The 18254-nt window shown below is 45.3% G+C and overlaps 1 protein-coding gene across 4 annotated transcripts in view; it reads right to left on the bottom strand.

Annotated features, from left to right (window-relative positions):
- The window catches only part of NEBL (nebulette), a 274767-nt gene that overhangs the window by 58819 nt on the left and 197694 nt on the right, over positions 1 to 18254 (bottom strand). Inside the window, exons 6-8 of one of the 4 annotated variants that reach the window (XM_064162531.1) lie at positions 12363 to 12464; positions 10153 to 10254; positions 1398 to 1505 (exon numbers count right to left, since the gene is read on the bottom strand). The exons of the other annotated variants lie outside the window; for them this stretch is intronic. Coding sequence (XP_064018601.1) covers positions 1398 to 1505; positions 10153 to 10254; positions 12363 to 12464 — 312 coding nt within the window. The remainder of the gene's footprint in view (positions 1 to 1397; positions 1506 to 10152; positions 10255 to 12362; positions 12465 to 18254) is intronic. 4 annotated transcript variants of the gene reach the window in all.

The raw sequence follows: 18254 nt of genomic DNA, 5'->3' as shown, positions 1-18254 counted from the left end.
CAATACTGGCAAATGTTAATCACTTGCTGAAGCTGCAGAAGGTAACTTCCTAGCAGGCTATAGCAGGACTTTCACAGCTGGATGCCCATGTTTACAGAAGACTGCTAGCCACTGTGCCTATTTTGAAGAACAATCTTTAAATCCAATATGTTTAGACACCTCCACACATGGATCATGTTCTTCACTGATGCAGGCAGCCTTCAGATTGTATATTTCTTACAATAATAATGACTTCCAGTATTATTTTTTTAACTAAATATTTACATTTTGGAAATAATTATATCTTCTGTTGGATCCTTCTCACAGTCAGCTTCTCCTATTGCCCTTGGTTGGTGTCCAACACGTTGGAAACACAAGATTAAAGAATGAAGGCTTGTCTTTTGGCTTCCAAAAAGAGCTCATATTTTCAGTGCTAGACATGCTGTCAAACATACCAACAGGATTACCACTTGATAAAGATGTTTTCTCCCATCTGGCTCCAGCAGCAGGGACTGCTGAAGCCACTGACTGTTCTACTACCACTCAAAGATCAGCTGGCAGAATGAAGGCGAAAGACATTCAAATCTGAGCTGCTCATGCAACCTCTTTCTAGTATCACTGCAGAGATGTCAGCACTTCATAGAGTCATGGAACATTTTGGTTGGAAAAAACCTTCAAGATCGTTGAGTCCAACCATTCGCTAACTCTGCCAAGGTTGGGGCTAAACCACATCCCTCAGCACATCTCTGCCTCTTTGAAACACCTTCAGGGATGGGGATTCAATCATCATTCCAGGGAGCCTGTTCCAGTGGTTGAGAGCCCTTCCAGTCAAAAGTTTTCTTCTAATGTCCAATCTAACACCCCCACCCCACTCCCTGTGCCACTTCAGGCCATTTCCTCTCATTCTATCATTTCACTCCTCTAAAGAGAAACACCTACAACAGGTCAAAAGAATTGCCCTCTGCCTATTTCTTCATCAAATACAAATAAACAAAGAACAAGGCATTTAGCTCAGAGTAAGCAGTCATACCTTTCAACACGCTGAGCTAAAGGAGAGCAGACAGACTCACAGAATGTCAGCGGCTGGCAGGGACTTTGAAAGTTCATCCAGACCAACCCCCTGCCAGAGCAGCATCACCTAGACCAGATCACACAGGAACACATCCAGGCAGGTTTTCAATATCTCCAGAGAGGGAGACTCCACAACCCCCCTGGGCAGTCTGTTCCAGTGCTCTGTCACCCTCACAGGTTAAAAAAATTCTTCTCATGTTTCTATGGAACTTCCTATGCCTCAGCTTCCACCCATTATCCCTTGTCCTGTTATTGGACATCACTGACAGAAGCAGATCTGCTTGAGAGCAAAGACTGAGGTTTCTCAGGATGTAAAAGCATGCAAATGACAAAGCAAACTCACTTACATCACTTGCCAAGGTGGCTGCAAGCTGTGCTTGCTTGAAGGAAGCGCTGTCAAGAGGATTGTACTGGTGGCTCTTCATTTCCTTGCTGAACTGCTCTTTGTATTTCACCTTCCACCAGAAGAAACATATTTAATATTAGCATGTAGCACTTAAAGAAGGCACAGAGAATTCAGGCTACAAAGGAGCTCATGAAAAGCCTTTTTAAACAATAGCCAATCTTTAAACAATAAAGATAAAGAAGCTCAGATTAGCCACACCTGTGACTGCCTTGTGCTGGTTTCAAAGTAATTTTCATGTATCTGAATTTGACTAAAATGCTAAAAAAAACCCAACCCCAAACACCCTAATTTAAGATTGTCAGGTGCAATTCCTGGGGCTGAAAGATTTATAAGCTGGAAACAGAAGCATAACTATATGACTCACCTGAGTAATCAAATAAGCCAGAACTGTTGAACTAGCAATAATAATCATCTCCTTGCTGTGAAATCACTCAATTCATAATCAAGATCAAATATATATCTTTTAAACGAAAACAAAATACTGTGCAAGATTAATAGGCTGTAAAATAAACCACTTTTTCATATCTTCAACCACTTGAAAGTGGAAAGTCAGAATCAAACTTCCCCTTTGCCTGTCTTATCATCACCACGTCACTCATGCTGTGCTGGGTCATCACCAGAGCCCCCACAGTATTTATTCTGCCAGAAATTTCTTACAAGACCCTGAGGAATCTCTCTATAGGAGAGTCTCTTCTGGGGGACAATGCACCCACCACATGACAGCATATCTCCAGAGAGGGAGACTCCGCTATACCCCTGGGCAGCCTGTTCCAGTGTTCTATCACACAAAGGGAAAAATTCCTCCTCATGTTTCCATGGAACTTCCTATGCCTCAGCTTCCACCATTGCCCCTTACGCTGTCACTGGGCATCACCCAGCAGAGCCTGGCCCCAGCCTCCTGGCATTCACCTTTACATCTTTATCAACACTGATGAGGTCACCTCTTAGTCACTCTCCAAGTAACACAGAACCAGCTCCCTCAGGCTCTCCTTTTAAGAGAGATGTTCCACTCCCTTAACCATTTTTGTGGCCCTGCACTGGACTCCCTCAAGCAGTTCTATGTCCCTCCCGAACTGGAAGGCCCAGAACTGGACACTATTGCAGATGCAGCCTCATCATGGCAGAGTAGAGGGGCAGGAGAACCTCTTTTGACCTACTAACCACAGCCCTTCTAATCCACCCCAGAATAGCACTGCCCCCCCTGGCCACAAGAGCACATTGCTGTCTCATTGCTGCCCTGGCAGCGCGGTTGGACTTGATGATCTCTGGAGGTCCCTTCCAACCTCTAAGGTTCTGTGAGTCTGTGACCAATAGCCAAATAAAGTTAAGGGGGGAAGCTTGACACTCGCCTGTGGGATCAAGTTTGCCCAAACGTGGACAGAGGCAGACAAGTCAGGATGGTGAGCTAAACTGTCTTGTGCTCCTTGGGCACCAGCTCACATCATGACGACATCGTGCACAAGAGTTTAAACACTCAAGCACTGCAAGGTGTCTGCTGCCCAGCCAAGAAACGGACACAGGCTGTGCATGCAGACCAAAAGCACAACTTGCTCTTTGATGCTCTTGTGAATCACAGAACTTTAGAGGTTGGCAGGGACCTCCAAAGATCATTCAGACCAACTTCCCTGCCAAGACAGGATCACCCAGGGTGGTCCGCACAGAATGCATCCAGGTGGGTTTGCAAAGTCTCCAGAGACCGAAACTCCACAACCTTTCTGGGCAGCCTGCTCCAGGGCTCCAGCACCCTCACTGAAAAGAAACTTCTCCTCACGTTGAGCTGAAACCTTCTGCATTCCAGTTTATAGCTGTTGCTCTTTATCTTGTTGCTGTGCACCACCAAAAAGAGCTTGGCCCCAGCCACTTTACACCCACCCCTCAGATATTTGTACACATGGATAAGATCTCCTCTCAGCCTTCCCTTCTGCAGACTGAACAGCCCCAGGGCTCTCAGTCTCTCTTCATAGGGGAGATGCAGTGTCAGTGCCAAAGGGATGGCTCCTCACAAGTGGCTTAGCAGCTTCCACCCACAGCCATTTCATGCCAGTTTTTAAAAGTCAGGTGGGCTTTTTTAGTAATTCCTTTCAACCTAGAGATTCCAGCAATAAAACCTCACTAGCATCACTTCAGATCACATCAGTGCTGCTGAAGGCAAGGGGAGACAGTGAATCCGCTCTTCACAGGCTTGTGTGTCCCGATGCCAGTGTGCAGACGGGTTTCAGCCTTAGGGAGACACACACACACACCAATCCAAATGTGCAAGTTTTTGTAGCAGTGAAGGATGTCCTCATACCTCTAGAACCTGCTGCCTTGTTTGGCAGCCCTGCACATTGCCTTTGCTCTCCCCAGCACCACCACTCATGTCACGCTGGGGCAAAGTTCTTCACCCTGGAGGCGGCAGAGCACTGGAGCAGGCTGCCCAGAGAGGTTGTTGAGTCTCCTTCCCTGGAGGCAATCCAAACCCACCCGGACAGGTTTGTGTGTGATTTACTCTAGGTGACCCTGATCTAGCAAGGGAGTTGGATTAGATGATCTTTAGAGGTCCCTTCCAACCCCTACCCAGTTTGTGATTCTGTCCTTCTATCAAAATGGAGGCTGCTCAGTAACATCAGATCACAGAACCTTAGAGGTTGGAAAAGACCTCCAGAGATCATCAAGTCCAGCCCCCCTGCCAAGCAGGATCATCTGAGGTAGTCCACACAGAAATGCATCCAGGCAGGTTTTGAAGGTCTCCAGAGGAGACTCCATGACCTCTCTGAGCAGCCTGTTCCAGTGATGACCTTGTAGCATCTCAAGAACACTTCCAACAGCCGTTTAACTCTGACTTGTCCTGGGGGGTTCACTTCACTGAAAGCTACACACACATTTACTTTCTCTTTTAGAACTATTTTCCTGTTTCTTTCTCCCTTTTGAAAGAGAGCATGAGGTGGGAGAGGGAGGAGAGAGAAGAGCAAGCCCAAGGATGAGTCACCCTGAAGAAAAGCACAGGGTATTTATCCTTCTTTTGAACAGGAGAAAGTTAGGAGTGCACTTGAAAGGGGAAAAACATGCCTGGGAGAAAGGGTTGTGATTAAAACGAAGGAAGAAAAATACTTCATCAGTGATTTCTAAAACATCTGACCGGGGGAAGGTCTCAGCTATGCTGTAACATGGTGAAAGTGCAAACACAAGTGGGAGCTGAGCTGACAGTTATTAGTGGAAGCTTACCTACAAATTTCATTGTTAATCAAAAGCTTTACTTTAATGAGCATTTAAACCCATGGCTGCTTATTTGCCATCTTAATTAAAGTCTTAAGTTTGTTTGGCTTTTTGCTTGTTGTGGTTTGGGTTTTTTTTTTTCTTGGAGTTAATTGAAAAGAGATGCAGAAGGCTGCTCTGCAGTTGTTGCTGAGGAGACAGCAGACTTCGGAGGCTCCCTGCAAAAGCAACCTGCAAGTGAATAAGGGCTGGATAAACAAACTTCACATCGGCCTCGCACAAAACCTATAAAAGTCAGAATTGCAGCTGGACAGGGCAGTGTCTTTTGAAGCTTTGCAGCCACATTCCTAAATCAAATCTGTAGTTCAAAGCTGTTCACACACAGGGAGTGTTCAGTTTCAGAAGTGGATGACATCACCCACCGTTCAGATTTACAAAGGAACGACAAAAATTGAATCATTCAACCGCCAGCATCCCAGGATGAAGCAGACACTTGCAGCTAAAGCATTTCCTCATGACCATATGAAAATACATTAAAACAAAAAGTAATGAAAAAAACAACAACCAAAAAAAACCCCTATCCTGTCAGAGCTCACAGATAGCAAAGGAAATGTATAATAAACAAAGAGCTCGATAGCAACGTTGGGTGCTAAAAGCATTAAGAGTTTAAAGCAAAGAAAGACTTGGAAAATGTTGGGAAGCTGTTGATATTGATAATCTCAGAGAAGGGACCTTTTAACTAGCATTCTCCAGCTAACAATTTGATCCCTGAAACAATCAGCACCAGATCTAGCATTATTCACTCAAAATTATTCATCACAATACCGATTACCAAACTCCATAAGGGGAACACTTCATATCAGGAGCTCTTTGAAAAAGCAGAAACAATACATTAGAAGACATAAAGAAGGCATTAAAGAAGTGATTCTTTTGATTAAAAAAAACCAAAATAATCCAAATTATACAATGTACATTCAGTTAATTGACAAGCTCCATGTTTTCACAAGGGCTGACACAGTTGCTGGTTTAAATTTGGGTTAAAATCAACAGAAAGGGGTTACCGCGTGCTGCAAGTAAATACAAGAGTCCTGGGAGCTATTATTTTTGCTGCTGCTGTTGTCAAAAGCTTTGTTGAAGTTAAATAAAAAATAAAGAGGGGGGGGGAAAGAGAGTGAGCAAGAGAGGGGACACTAATTTTGCAGAGCCTTGAGTGCCGGTCAAACATTAACACTATTTTCTCCACTCTGTTTGCCTCCCTGCTTGCCTTGATTGCTTTCTCCCTTCGTTACACCCACACTGCCTGACCTCTTCTTGCTCCTGTTCTCTATACTCCCTAAACTACCTCCCCATATGCAGCACATTAAAACATGTTATCATCTTCCCTTCCCATTACATCCATCAGAATTGTCAACTTTGCAAATTTCGTGGGAGGGTCAAGGAACTAATATTTCTCTGCGTGCGGCAGCTTATAGATCCCTGCTAGTAAGGGAGACTGCCAACTTCCAGCACAGAAAGTTTACAACGCTCCCATTTACTGAGAAACAAATGGAAACCCTGGAAGGCAGCAAGTCTGGAGACAATAAAGAGATCATTAACTTGACTATTTTTAAAATCTTGTCCTTGTTACAAGCCTGCTTCCTGATGCTGGGATGAAGAGGACTGACACGACTGACCCGCGTTTTGGGCTCTCCCTCTCCTCCAGTACAGGTGCATTCCTCACCCTGCCCCACCACCCTGCTCTTTGGATGCAGAGGTCACCTTCATTTTTCTCTGCTCTTGATTTATGATCAGTGTGTCTAAGTGTTATAATGATTCAAATAATATATAAGAACATTAGACAACCCCTGGCCGCTGCTTTCCCTTCGGAGGAGGTGGGGAATGGCTGAGGGCACCGCCCCACTGCAGGCAGCAGCCTGGAATTTCCAGCCTCCACGATGCTGAGTGCAGATGGCTGGCAGTGGAGTGTCAGGGTGAAGCCCTGCCTTCCTTTCTAAAAGTACAGGGAACATCACACACAGCAGCTGTAGACTGATGTTGTGGAAGACACATATGCTGGTTTGCTCAGGTATGATCCTATGGTCCCCTTCCCTCTGCTGGGGGGGAGGAAGCAGAGCACAGGGAGAAGACAAAAGGATTGGAGACACCCACTTTCAGGGTCCAAGACTTGCCAAGGCTTGTTCTTCCCATTTAAATAAGGGAAAGCAAGCTCCTGACTTCACCTAATATGGTCAGGTTTGGCAAACTGCCATTCTGATTGGTGAATCTCTGTGGCCAAAAGAGCCATTACATTTGGGCGATCAAGAAATAAGGCTCTTGCCAAGTAACTTTTTGCTTTTCCTTTGCCTGTTGTGCTCTGCCACATCGTGCTCTGCTTTGCCAGCAACAACTTTCAAGACACTGACAGAACACCTTTCAAGTGTTGGGGACTGTCTGATCCTGTTTTGTGAGTAAATATTCAGAGCCTCTTTGTGAGAAATTCTCTAACTAGATTCTACTGTGCCTTCTGCTTCAGCAGCAGAACGGAGCCTCTCGAGTCCCCTGGTGGGCAAGCAGTACAATTGAAACCAAGAACCTCTTGCCAGTTTTAAGTTTAAAGTTTGTATTTGCTAGTTTTTTCTTAAAGTTGCCTGTTCCCTGTATGTATGTGTTTCAAACATTGTAAATAAGTTTTCTGGTGAGATTTAATGTTAATAAACAATTTTCCTAGTTATTAACTATCTTCTCCTGGATATAAAAATTAACATCAATTATTAATTTTGCAAATTTCCATAACAACTGAGGAGAGAAGAAGAGAAGAAAGGATCCCTAAAACTTGGATCCAGGCCCAGTGGCTGCAGAGTTTGGACCACCAAGGTTTAGAAAGAATTTTCTTCACAAATGAACTGTAGTCAAGCTACATTTTGCCAAGCGCTCCTCTCTTGCTGCCACATCTTCTGCACTAGTGGGACTCTCTGACAGAAGTAGAGATTGCACACCAAACACAAAGCAGAATTACACCACCAACCCTTCTGCAGAAGGATCACAGATAGAACTCAGTCCTTGGCAGCAAAGAGACTCTGTAACAAAGCTCTTGCAGATGCAGCATGCATTGTCCAAGAGGAAAAGCACAGCTAACAAAAACAAGATAAAAAGGGTGTTGATGAAGCCTGTGGCACAGCTGGCTCAGCAGCAGCCTGCAGGACTCCCTGGTCCAGCTGGTATTTTTTCGGTTGTTGGCCACAACCTCAAGGGTACCAAGCTTTGTGATATGGAGAGAGCTACCAGAGAAAGATTCAGCCTGGTCCCATTTGTGACAATAGGCAGCTGCAAGGCCACTAGATTGTGAAGCAGGCTGCAAGGAAAAGAGTGTGTAGACAGCCACTGAGGAGGAATAAAGGATACCAAACACTAAATTAAGATATGAACCCTTTTCATACTTTCACTAAAGGTCTCAGTGACAAACAGCTCCCTTTCCTGCTACCCAGGTCTGGGCAACATTGTGCTAGCCCTTCCTAGAAAGCACAAACCTGCACAGTGCTAAACCATAGAACCATTGAGACTGCAAAAGACCTTTAAGATCATCAAGTCCAACCACCACGACCATTAAACTACAGCCTGAAGCACCAGATCCACACACTTTTTGAACACCTCCAGGGACAGTGATTCCACCACCTCTCCAGGCAGCCTGTTCCAAATGCCTGACCACTCCTGCAGCAAAGACATTTTCCCCAATATCAAACCTAAGCACAAAATAATCTTTTGTGCTAAACACAAAAGAATCTCTGAGCAGGCTTGTCCATCAGCAGAGGCATGCGCACAGAAACCATTAGACACTGGAAGAATAAAATCTATTTGGAAGACCCAAACTAATTCTGAGCCAGGACACATCATTAACAAAGCAAGTTCTATAAAAAGTATTTTCTCTTTTTTTTTTCCCTTTTGTGCATGACTAGTACTTCCAAGTTCTTGGTGGGCCAGGAAACCATGTAGCAGGTATTTAAGGGCAACGTTTGATAACAGCAAACAGAGCTCCACCTCAGGCCAACAAGGGCTGTGCTGTATTGCAGTTCATTCTTCAGGACAAAGCATGCTCATTTTATCCCAGCGCAGGGAAGATTTCTGCTCTCTAGCCAAATCACAAGCATTTGTTACACAGCCCTGATCTTCAGACTGTTCTAGCACATGCACTGCTGCATTTGGGCATTATTCTTCTACAGGAGGGCAGAAATGCCTCCTAAGTTTACAAAAGCTCCAAGTCTAGCCTGACAGGATTAGTAGTGAGGATTACACAAGGCACTGTTAAAGAACTACCCTAGAATAAGATAAGAGAAAAATGGAAGGAGGCAAGAAGAGGAGGAAAGAGGCAAAAAGAGGAGGAAGGAGGCAAGAAGAGGAGGAAAGAGGCAAAAAGAGGAGGAAGGAGGCAAGAAGAGGAGGAAAGAGGCAAAAAGAGGAGGAAAGAGGCAAGAAGAGGAGGAAAGAGGCAAGAAGAGGAGGAAAGAGGCAAGAAGAGGAGGAAGGAGGCAAGAAGAGGAGGAAGGAGGCAAGAAGAGGAGGAAGGAGGCAAGAAGAGGAGGAAGGAGGCAAGAAGAGGAGGAAGGAGGAAAGAAGAGGAGGAAGGAGGAAAGAAGAGGAGGAAAGAGGCAAGAAGAGGAGGAAAGAGGCAAGAAGAGGAGGAAAGAGGCAAGAAGAGGAGGAAAGAGGCAAGAAGAGGAGGAAGGAGGAAAGAAGAGGAAAAGACTGATGAGAGGGAGAAGATAAAGAAGAACAACAAAAATGAAAGAAAGACAATAAAAACAGGAGGGGAATAAAAGAAAATGAAAAGAAAAAGTAGGCAAAAGAAAAAAGGTCAGCAGCCAAAAATCCCTTCTCATGATGTCAGGCTGATCTGTAGTAGAGTCTTATGCACAGATCTTCTGATGATATGACTCCTAAGAACAAGAGAGGAAACCTTTGTGCTTTCAGTTTTCTTTTTAGTTTCAGACTAGAGCCATCCTTCAGTTTTTCTTTCTTTTTCCCTCCTCCTTTATTTCAGGTTAGTATCTAACAGAAAGCAGCACACAACAGGCTCACTTTCAGGGGGAGGGAAGGCAAGCAGTTTCCAAGCGAGGCCAAATTCAGATCCCCTTCCCCACATCAGCAAGCAGTCAGACAAAAGCCCCCAGTTCACTTCAGCAGGATGAATCGCAGGGTAAGGTTCCAACACAAAGTGAATGAGTGGCAAAACTTGCCTCTAAATGACAGACAGTTAATATTCCAGAAATCCCAGCTAATCCCTACAAACACAGACCACTGCCACAAGAGACGAGCTGTAACAGGCCAGGTTCTTTGTCATTTTGCATTAAAATGTACATTCTCTTCCCTAAGAATCTGACATTTACCACACTGCAACTCCAGCTGAAAAGTTGGGGACTGTAAGCTTCATGCAATTAAAGATAATCATGTAAAAATCGAAATGTTTTCTTGCATTCCTAGGAATGAGAGGCCTGAATGCACTCATTGTAAAAATGACAGGGTCTTACTTGGCTTAACAGCTTTGATACTCCTTTGGCATGTTCAAAATCTGGTCTTCCAAGTACAACAGGCTCCTTAGTCATCTCTCTCCTTCCTTTCTTGTACTCAGCCTTAAAAACAAACAAACAAAAGGCTATGAATCACTCTTAAATCGTTTGCCTTTATCAACAGACATTTAAGCATCCAAGCCATGTAAAAGAAAAATTATTTAGTGATTTGCATTGAGACAGCTCTGAAAAAGAAAAGCCCTTCTCAGGCCCCAGCTGCTTAACAGCGTATTTATTTACTGTAAAACACCAATGCACAGCAAACTCCAACATGAACCATAGATATTGCTGCACGAGTTGCAGTGGCTGCACATTTCCCACCGCAGGGGCTGTGGTTCACACCAGATCGCTCACAGCAGCTGAAAACAAAACCAGGCTGAGAGGCAGGGTTGTTTTGCGGTTTTTTTTTTGCACTGTGAGGTCAAATTCCACTCTCAGTTTTAGCACTGCAGCCTTGCTGGGTGTCAGGGAGGTTTGCACTGGTGCTTACCGGAGTGGAATTGGTCCCACAGGGCTGACATCCGGTGATCTTTCCAGCTCAAGTGCCTCCCATGCAAATTGCTGCCAATTTTTTACCCTCCCCCTAGCCAACGCTTTAGAGATCAGCACGGATGAATCGATGCAAGGTGCTCTGTGCTATCACAAACAAAATTACCTGCTGCCTGAAATAGGCTGCTTGCACTACTCAGGCACTGTGAGTCAGCAAGGATGTGTCATAACAACAGACTCTGAGTCCCAGAACCACTCCAACTCAAAGTGGGCTTGAACAGCAATTAGTGAATTTGAGAGCTGAACATACAACTAAGTTCTTGGCTTTCAGAATATTCTGAATATTGAAGTGAATCTCAGGGCTCTTAAAACTGCCCCTCCATAGATGCTTCATCAGTCTCACACTAAGCTATGAGGAGTTACTTAAAATCTTAGCTCAGGGCTTTTAATACATATACATATTAACTTGCCTACAATGAAATATTACAGCCAAATCACACACTGCTGCTTCTCAATCTGCTCCTTGACCTATCCATTAGCAGATGTCATGGTGGGAGGGCAAAGAATTCGAGAGGGGGAGCTCGGGGAGGAGATTGCCCATGCAAGCTGCAGCAGGTTTGCATAGCTCCCAGGACAGTGGGGAACTGCATTTCCTGTATCAGTATAGCTTGGGCACTGACCTGCTGGAGAGCAGTGAAGGGAAGGAGGACTTAGGAGTCCTGGTGAATGGAAGAACAGCCATGAGCCAGCAATGTGCTCTGGTGGCCAGGAAGGCCAATGCCATTCTAGAGTGGATTAGAAGGGCTGTGGTCAGTAGGTGGAGGGAGGTTTTCCTGCCTTTCTACTCTGCCCTAGTGAGGCCTCATTTGGAGTACTGTGTCCAGTTCTGGGCCCCTCCAGTTCAAGAATGATCTCAGAGAACTGCTGGAGCCAGCCTCTTCTCAGTGATGCCCAGTGACAGGACAAGAGGCAGTGGTGGAAGCTGAGGCATAGGAGGCTCTATGTGAACCTGAGGAAGAAATTTTTCCCTGTGAGGGTGACAGAGCACTGGAACAGGCTGCCACGGGGGGTTGTAGATTCTCCCTCTCTGGAGATATTAAAAAACCATCTGGACACATTCCAGTGTGATCTGCTCTAAGTGATCCTGCTCCAGCAGAGGGCTAGACTGGATGATATTTTGGGGTGCCTTCCAGCCCCTGACATTCTATGATTCTGTGACTCCCTGGAGCTGGCAGCAGAGATGGGAGGAGGAAGGGGAGTCCTGGGCAAGCTTCTCTTGCATCCAGGTGAAAAAAGGCCAAAAAAGGCTTGGGATGTTCTCTGAAGTGTGGCAGAACACATGACCTATCTAGAGAATGCTTATCAGAGGCAAAAACAACCTCAGAAAGCTTTATGTTGTCTTGAGATCAGTGCCAAATGACTGCAAAGGTCAAACTGTCAGCAGCAAAACAGAAGAAACCCCATAACTTCCTCACCCACCAGGCAAGTTTGCAGCTTTTCTGCTTTTCTCTTAAGTTTTCTCTCTCATTTTTGTGTATAACCCTGCAAATCTGATGAAAAGGTTTGATACCAGGGTGGCAGTTTTTCTGCCTGTGACATTTCAGCTGCATTCTAAATAATCTGATTGACATTACAATAAATAAAAAGGCACATCTAAAAAACTACAGAGTAACAGATCATACATCACTGATGAGCTTTGTTATCTCAGTTGCTATCCTTATGTCTGGCCTGTTCAGCACTTCGGTGTATCTGTGAGTCTCCTCCACATCCTTCTTATAGGACACCTGTCAAACAAACAAACAAAAATAAAAACCAAAACACTTTTGCTTCAAATAAACAACCAAAAAGAAAATGTCAGAGGTTCACAAATAGCCTCTGACTGACTTATCACCTCAGCCAGCAAATTCACCAGAACTCTGCCTAATCTATTCCCACACAGGCCTGCTTGACAGGAACTATTTAGGAAGACCCACACACAGGTTAACAACATAAGGAAAAGAATTCAGAAGCATCAAGTACAACACCAACACGTTCAGAAACATCTGAAGAATGAGGCCAGGCTCTTCTCAGCAATGTCCTGTGATAAGACAAGGGGCAATGGATACAAACTGGGACACTGCAAGTTCCACTTCAACATGAGGTTGCTGGAGCCCTGGAGCAGGCTGCTCAGAGAGGCTGCAGAGTCTCCTTCTCTAGAGACTTTCAAGACCCATCTTGATGTGCTCCTGTGTGACCTGCCCTGGGTTGGATTTGATGATCTCCAGAGACCCCTTCCAGCCCCTAACATTCTATGATTCTGTAAAGTGGATTTGCTTAGAAGTGTAGCAGAAAATTAAATCGTTGCAAAAGACACAAGTATTAGGTTTGATCTTTACATTTCAAAGGACTTCTAAAAACTACAGGGTTTTTTTTTTCCTGTGCTACACCCTTTTTTAACATAAACTTACCCCCCTGAGCCCTGCACCCTAGCAGACTGCAGCTCCACTGAGCAGAAACTCTGATCCCACCGCAGGGAAAGTGTCTCAGTAACCATCAGGGTATGCCGTTTAACGACGCAGCTCCACCTCAGCATCCCACAGCTCCGCTCGTCTGCTCCTTTACACCATCATGGGAACAAGCAGGCTGAGTGCTCCAGCACGTGGAGTACAAAACTGAGCCTTTCTGCTTGTGCAAAAGCCACAACCCTAATGAATGGGCTCAGAAAGCTTTGGCCAGAAGGCTAAACCACAGGTAGGAGAGCCCAAAGGTTCTCCAGTCAGCATGCACAGAAACAGCATAGACCTCAGGGATGCCGCAGAGCTCTGGGACCACAACTTGTTCTTTTTCACATGTTTATAAATACATAAGGGATGAGTGCCAGGAGGATGGAGCCAGCCTCATCTCAGTGATGCTCAGTGACAGGGCAAGGGGTGGAAGTTGAAGCACAGGAGGGTCCACATGAACCTGAGGAGTCTTTGCTCTCAAGCAGATCCGCTTCTGTCAGTGATGCCCAGTGACAGGACAAGGGATAATGGGTGGAAGCTGAGGCATAGGAAGTTCCATAGAAACATGAGAAGGATTTTGCTAACCTGTGAGGGTGACAGAGCACTGGAACAGGCTGCCCAGGGGGGTTGTGGGTTCTCCCTCTCTGGAGATATGCAAGACCTGCATGGATGTGTTCCTCTGTCAACTACTGTAGGTGATCCTGCTCTGGCAGGGGGGTTGGACTGGATGAGCTTTCGAGGTCCCTTGAGCCCCTGACATTCTGTGATTCTTCTCTCTCTTCAGCACCTGCAGACGTTTTGCTTCCCTTGCTGTAGCACTTGTGCCAATCTAAGGTAGTTTTCAAGAACGAACTTACTGAATTATTGTGAATGGTTAAAAAATTTCTCCTTGATACTTCAGCAAGTGACAAAATCACAGTCTGGGGCAAAAAGAAACCATCAAATGCCCACAGGACATAGAAAGTATCAGAATAATTCCTGCCCAGGGAGGTTGTGGAATCTCCCTCTCTGGAGATATTCAAAACCCACCTGGATGCATTCCTATGTGATCTGGTCTAGGTGATCCTGCTCTAGGAGAGGGGTTGGACTGGATGAGCTTTCGAGGTCCCTTCCAGCCCCCTGACATTCTGTGATTTAGCCTTCTACAGTTTACTTCTATTGTTTACCAAAGTTATTCGACCTCTTAGGAGAGCATTTCACCATCAGTTTGAAGCTTCACTTACAACCTCTGCTCTTAGTTCTTATTTCCAATGTAAGGTATCACTCTGGGTACAAAGCAACAATCTCCTGGACCCAACCATCAATATAATTTGTACAAATGTTATTGGGAGAAGAAATCTAAAAAATAACATTTACTTTTTGGGGCAAATATTTTACAGGCACCAGGAAAAGTAATTTTGTCTCCACATGGCTTCAGCTAAGTAGACAAGTTTAAATAGTCTTCACTCTTGGCTGCTTGCCCACAAATAGATCTGATAATTTTTAACCTACAGTGAGTGACACACCAGGGTAATCAACAATAAAACCAGAAAGAAAGAAAGAAGTTGGATTATTACAGAGGCCAAAGCATCCTCCAGCAAGCAAACAGAAACGGATTCCTACAGCTTGTTCAAAGTTTGCTTTTGGTTAGGTTTAGATTCCCCCTGTTATTTTCTTTTGAGAAACTCTATGTACAGACAAGCATTTGCAATTCAGGGCTTTCCATGAATCCAGTTAATTATATGCTGTTTGTCCTAACGACCACATGAGGTGAGGTGAAAACCACAAAGGCAGCAGAAACAGGTTTCTGAATGGCACCCTATCATCCATGTAAATTGCAAATTAAAGGCCAGCATATGTGCTCCAAATAGAAATTAGGAAGGGAGGGGAGTTAACAACAGAGAATCGAGAACAGTGGTGATAAAGTTGAGGAAATGTGGTCACTTATTGCTCCCAAATGACATGATCATATAGGACGTGAAATAATGGATTGTGGTTAATTTCGGGGGGGAGAGAGGGTGGGGAACAAGACAGTGACAGTCCTTTATATTTCACCATTTCCAATTATATTAGATGCAAGGCCAATTGCTATAGCTTTCCCTGAGTGAATTATTATTCCTCCTGCACCTAAACCAGGATACCTATTACTTATGTCTGAGGGAAAGCCATCCAGCATTTTACAAATGTCTGCAATATATATTTGCTCCATTCTGCAGCTTGTCATACTCCAGTGAGAATAAAAATGTTATGCAGCAGAACAGTAGTTTGTCAGGGGTAGGCCAAAGAAAGAAAAAATATGTTTCCCATTTCCTGAATAACCTCAATCCCTGGATGCTGACCCTTTCCCTTTGGGACAGTGTGCTGGCCTCTATTACACAGCTGCTATTCCATTCCATCTAGGGATTTTTTGGTGGTTGTTTTTTATAGTGCTGTGTTAGAACAGTAAAACCAGAGCCAGTCTGAGAGAGCAGGGAAACAGATGTGGACAGGGAAAAGCAACCAGCTTAGCCTCTGCACCCATGGGCACTGAGAAGATGGAAAGCAGAGAAGCTTACGAGAAAGGAGAAAGGAAAACAAATCCTGCTTAAGTGATAAAATAAATTAATCCACTGAAGGGGATATCTTTTCTCCTGGGGTGTCTCTGGGGATGTGTCCCCTGCTGGGGTGTGGCTGGGGATGCACCCCCTGCTGGGGTGTCGCTGGGGACGCGACTCCCGCTGGGGTGTCGCTGGGGATGTGACTCCTCCTAGGGTGTCGCTGGGGATGTGTTCCCTGCTGGGGTGTCGCTGGGGATGTGACTCCTGCTGGGGTGTGGCTGGGGATGCGTTCCTTGCTGGGGTGTCGCTGGGGATGTGACTCCTGCTGGGGTGTGGCTGGGGATGCGTTCCTTGCTGGGGTGTCGCTGGGGATGTGACTCCTGCTGGGGTGTGGCTGGGGATGCGTTCCTTGCTGGGGTGTCGCTGGGGATGTGACTCCTGCTGGGGTGTGGCTGGGGATGTGTTCCTTGCTGGGGTGTCGCTGGGGATGTGACTCCTGCTGGGGTGTGGCTGGGGATGTGTTCCTTGCTGGGGTGTCGCTGGGGATGTGACTCCTGCTGGGGTGTCACTGGAGATGTGTTCCCTGCTGGGGTGTCGCTGGGGATGTGTTCCCTGCTGGGGTGTCGCTGGGGATGTGTTTTCTTCTAAGCCCATTATCAAGAGGCTCAAACCTTGACACACAATTCCTACACTCAGTCTTCATTTCAAAGGGTGGTTCAGGCTCCATCAACAACCATCACATCAAAACCATCACAGGTCTAGAAACATCTGCACAAACTGGCCTCTTCAAAGGGAAAAGTGACTCAGATATAGACAGCTGAAGAGCAGCAGTGAAAGACCTAAATGGAGAGTAGGCATGGTGGTGTTTAGTTGACTGTTGGATTTGATGATCTTAGAGTTCTCTACCAACCTTTCTGATTCTAGTTACAGCAGATGAATGGGAAATGCAAGCAAGAAAGAAGCAGGGATTAAGGTGAAAAAAACAACTTAATTCTTTCATCCCTAGTTTTGAGGCTACAAATAGTGCATTGCTAATTACTACCCATATTTCAAGTGGTTTTCTATCCCAAAGTGGAATTTCAGTTAGAAAAAACACAGTTAGATTGTTGAATGCTTTTTAAACCCAATGATAATCTGACTAAAAGTTCTTCCTCCTCTTTAGCCCCAAACATGACAACATACTCTCAATTGCCACTTGCTTTTGCAAAGCATGGAAAATCTATTCATGGCTTGCCCACCATCCCTGGAAAGGTTTGAAAGACAGAGAGGTGTGATGTTGAGGGACATGGCTTAGCACCAGACTTGAAAGAGTCAGATAATGGTTGGAGTTGGTGAATTTGGAGGTCTTTTCCAACCAAAATTATTGTATGAGTCTGTGATTAGGAGACTAGTTTTCACAAGGCCAAATCTCCAGCTCTTAAGAAAAGGCAAAAGGTTCACTGATGGTAAAGTTGCTGGTCTGTTTGCTTCCAGCTGAGGGTTCTGAAGGTGCTTCACCTTTCCTGGTCGTGCCAGTGCATTGCAATGCATTACAATGCTGCAAAGGAAGCAGGTTTCTTACCATGCTGTAAAGCACCTCAGGTTGTCAATCGACAAGGAGAACATTCTATAACATAGTGGCTTAAGCACATCTAAAGTGAAAGGACTCAGAGCCTACCTACAATCTTTTGCCTTCCCCTCCAATTCCAATACTATTCCAAGTAATAAATTACTAAAACAGGCAGAAATAGCTACAAACACCTTTTACCCTCTTGAGATCACAGAACCTTAGAGGCTGGGAAGAGAACACCAGAGATCATCCAGTCTAACCTCCTTGCCAAGCAGCATCACTGAGGGTAGTCTGCAGAGGAACGCATCCAGAAGAGTTTGGACAGTCTCCAGAGACTCCACAACCTTTCTGGGCAGCCTGCTCCAGGGCTCCAGCACCCTCACACCAAACAAGTTTCTCCTCATGTTGAGATGAAACCCTCTACATTCCAGTTGGTAGCCACTGCTCCTTGTCTTACTGCTGTGCACCACCAGAAAGAGCTTGGCCCCAGACACCTTTACACCCACCCCTCAGATATTTGTACACATTGATGAGATCTCTCAGCCTTCTCTTCTCCAGATTAAACAGCCACAGGGCTCTCTGCCTCCACAGAGGAGATGCTGAAGTCCTCCAGTCATGCACAGAAGTCAGCAAGGAGCTAGGAACACCCCTCTGCAAGAGAATTTGTTTCCTGCCATTTGTCCCTGCTTAGCATTTCCCAAGAGCCGCTAGTCCGCTAACTAATAGCCTGTCAGCTGTGCCTCTGCCCCCTCTTCTCTCATCTGCACTTTGGGGTCCATCAGCACTAAGGAAATGACTTGCTGGTGACAATGATCATTGGCAACAGCTTTTCTGATCCCCACTCAAATGGTGTTGAAAAGTGTTTCCCAGCTCGTGTGGAAGAGACAAACATTCTTCTGGCCCATTACAGATTGATGCAGTCATCCTTTCCCGTAATGGGCTTGAAAACTGATTGGTCCCAATTACATCAGGAGTAAACACATCATTTTCAGCACCAGTTGGAAATGCTCCAGGGGGACCTACTGT

The sequence above is a fragment of the Pogoniulus pusillus genome, chromosome 23, assembly GCF_015220805.1.
Source record: "Pogoniulus pusillus isolate bPogPus1 chromosome 23, bPogPus1.pri, whole genome shotgun sequence".
NCBI classification, from domain to species: domain Eukaryota; kingdom Metazoa; phylum Chordata; class Aves; order Piciformes; family Lybiidae; genus Pogoniulus; species Pogoniulus pusillus.
Note: the sequence above shows the minus strand (reverse complement) of the source record. Positions and strands in the feature narration are given on the sequence as shown.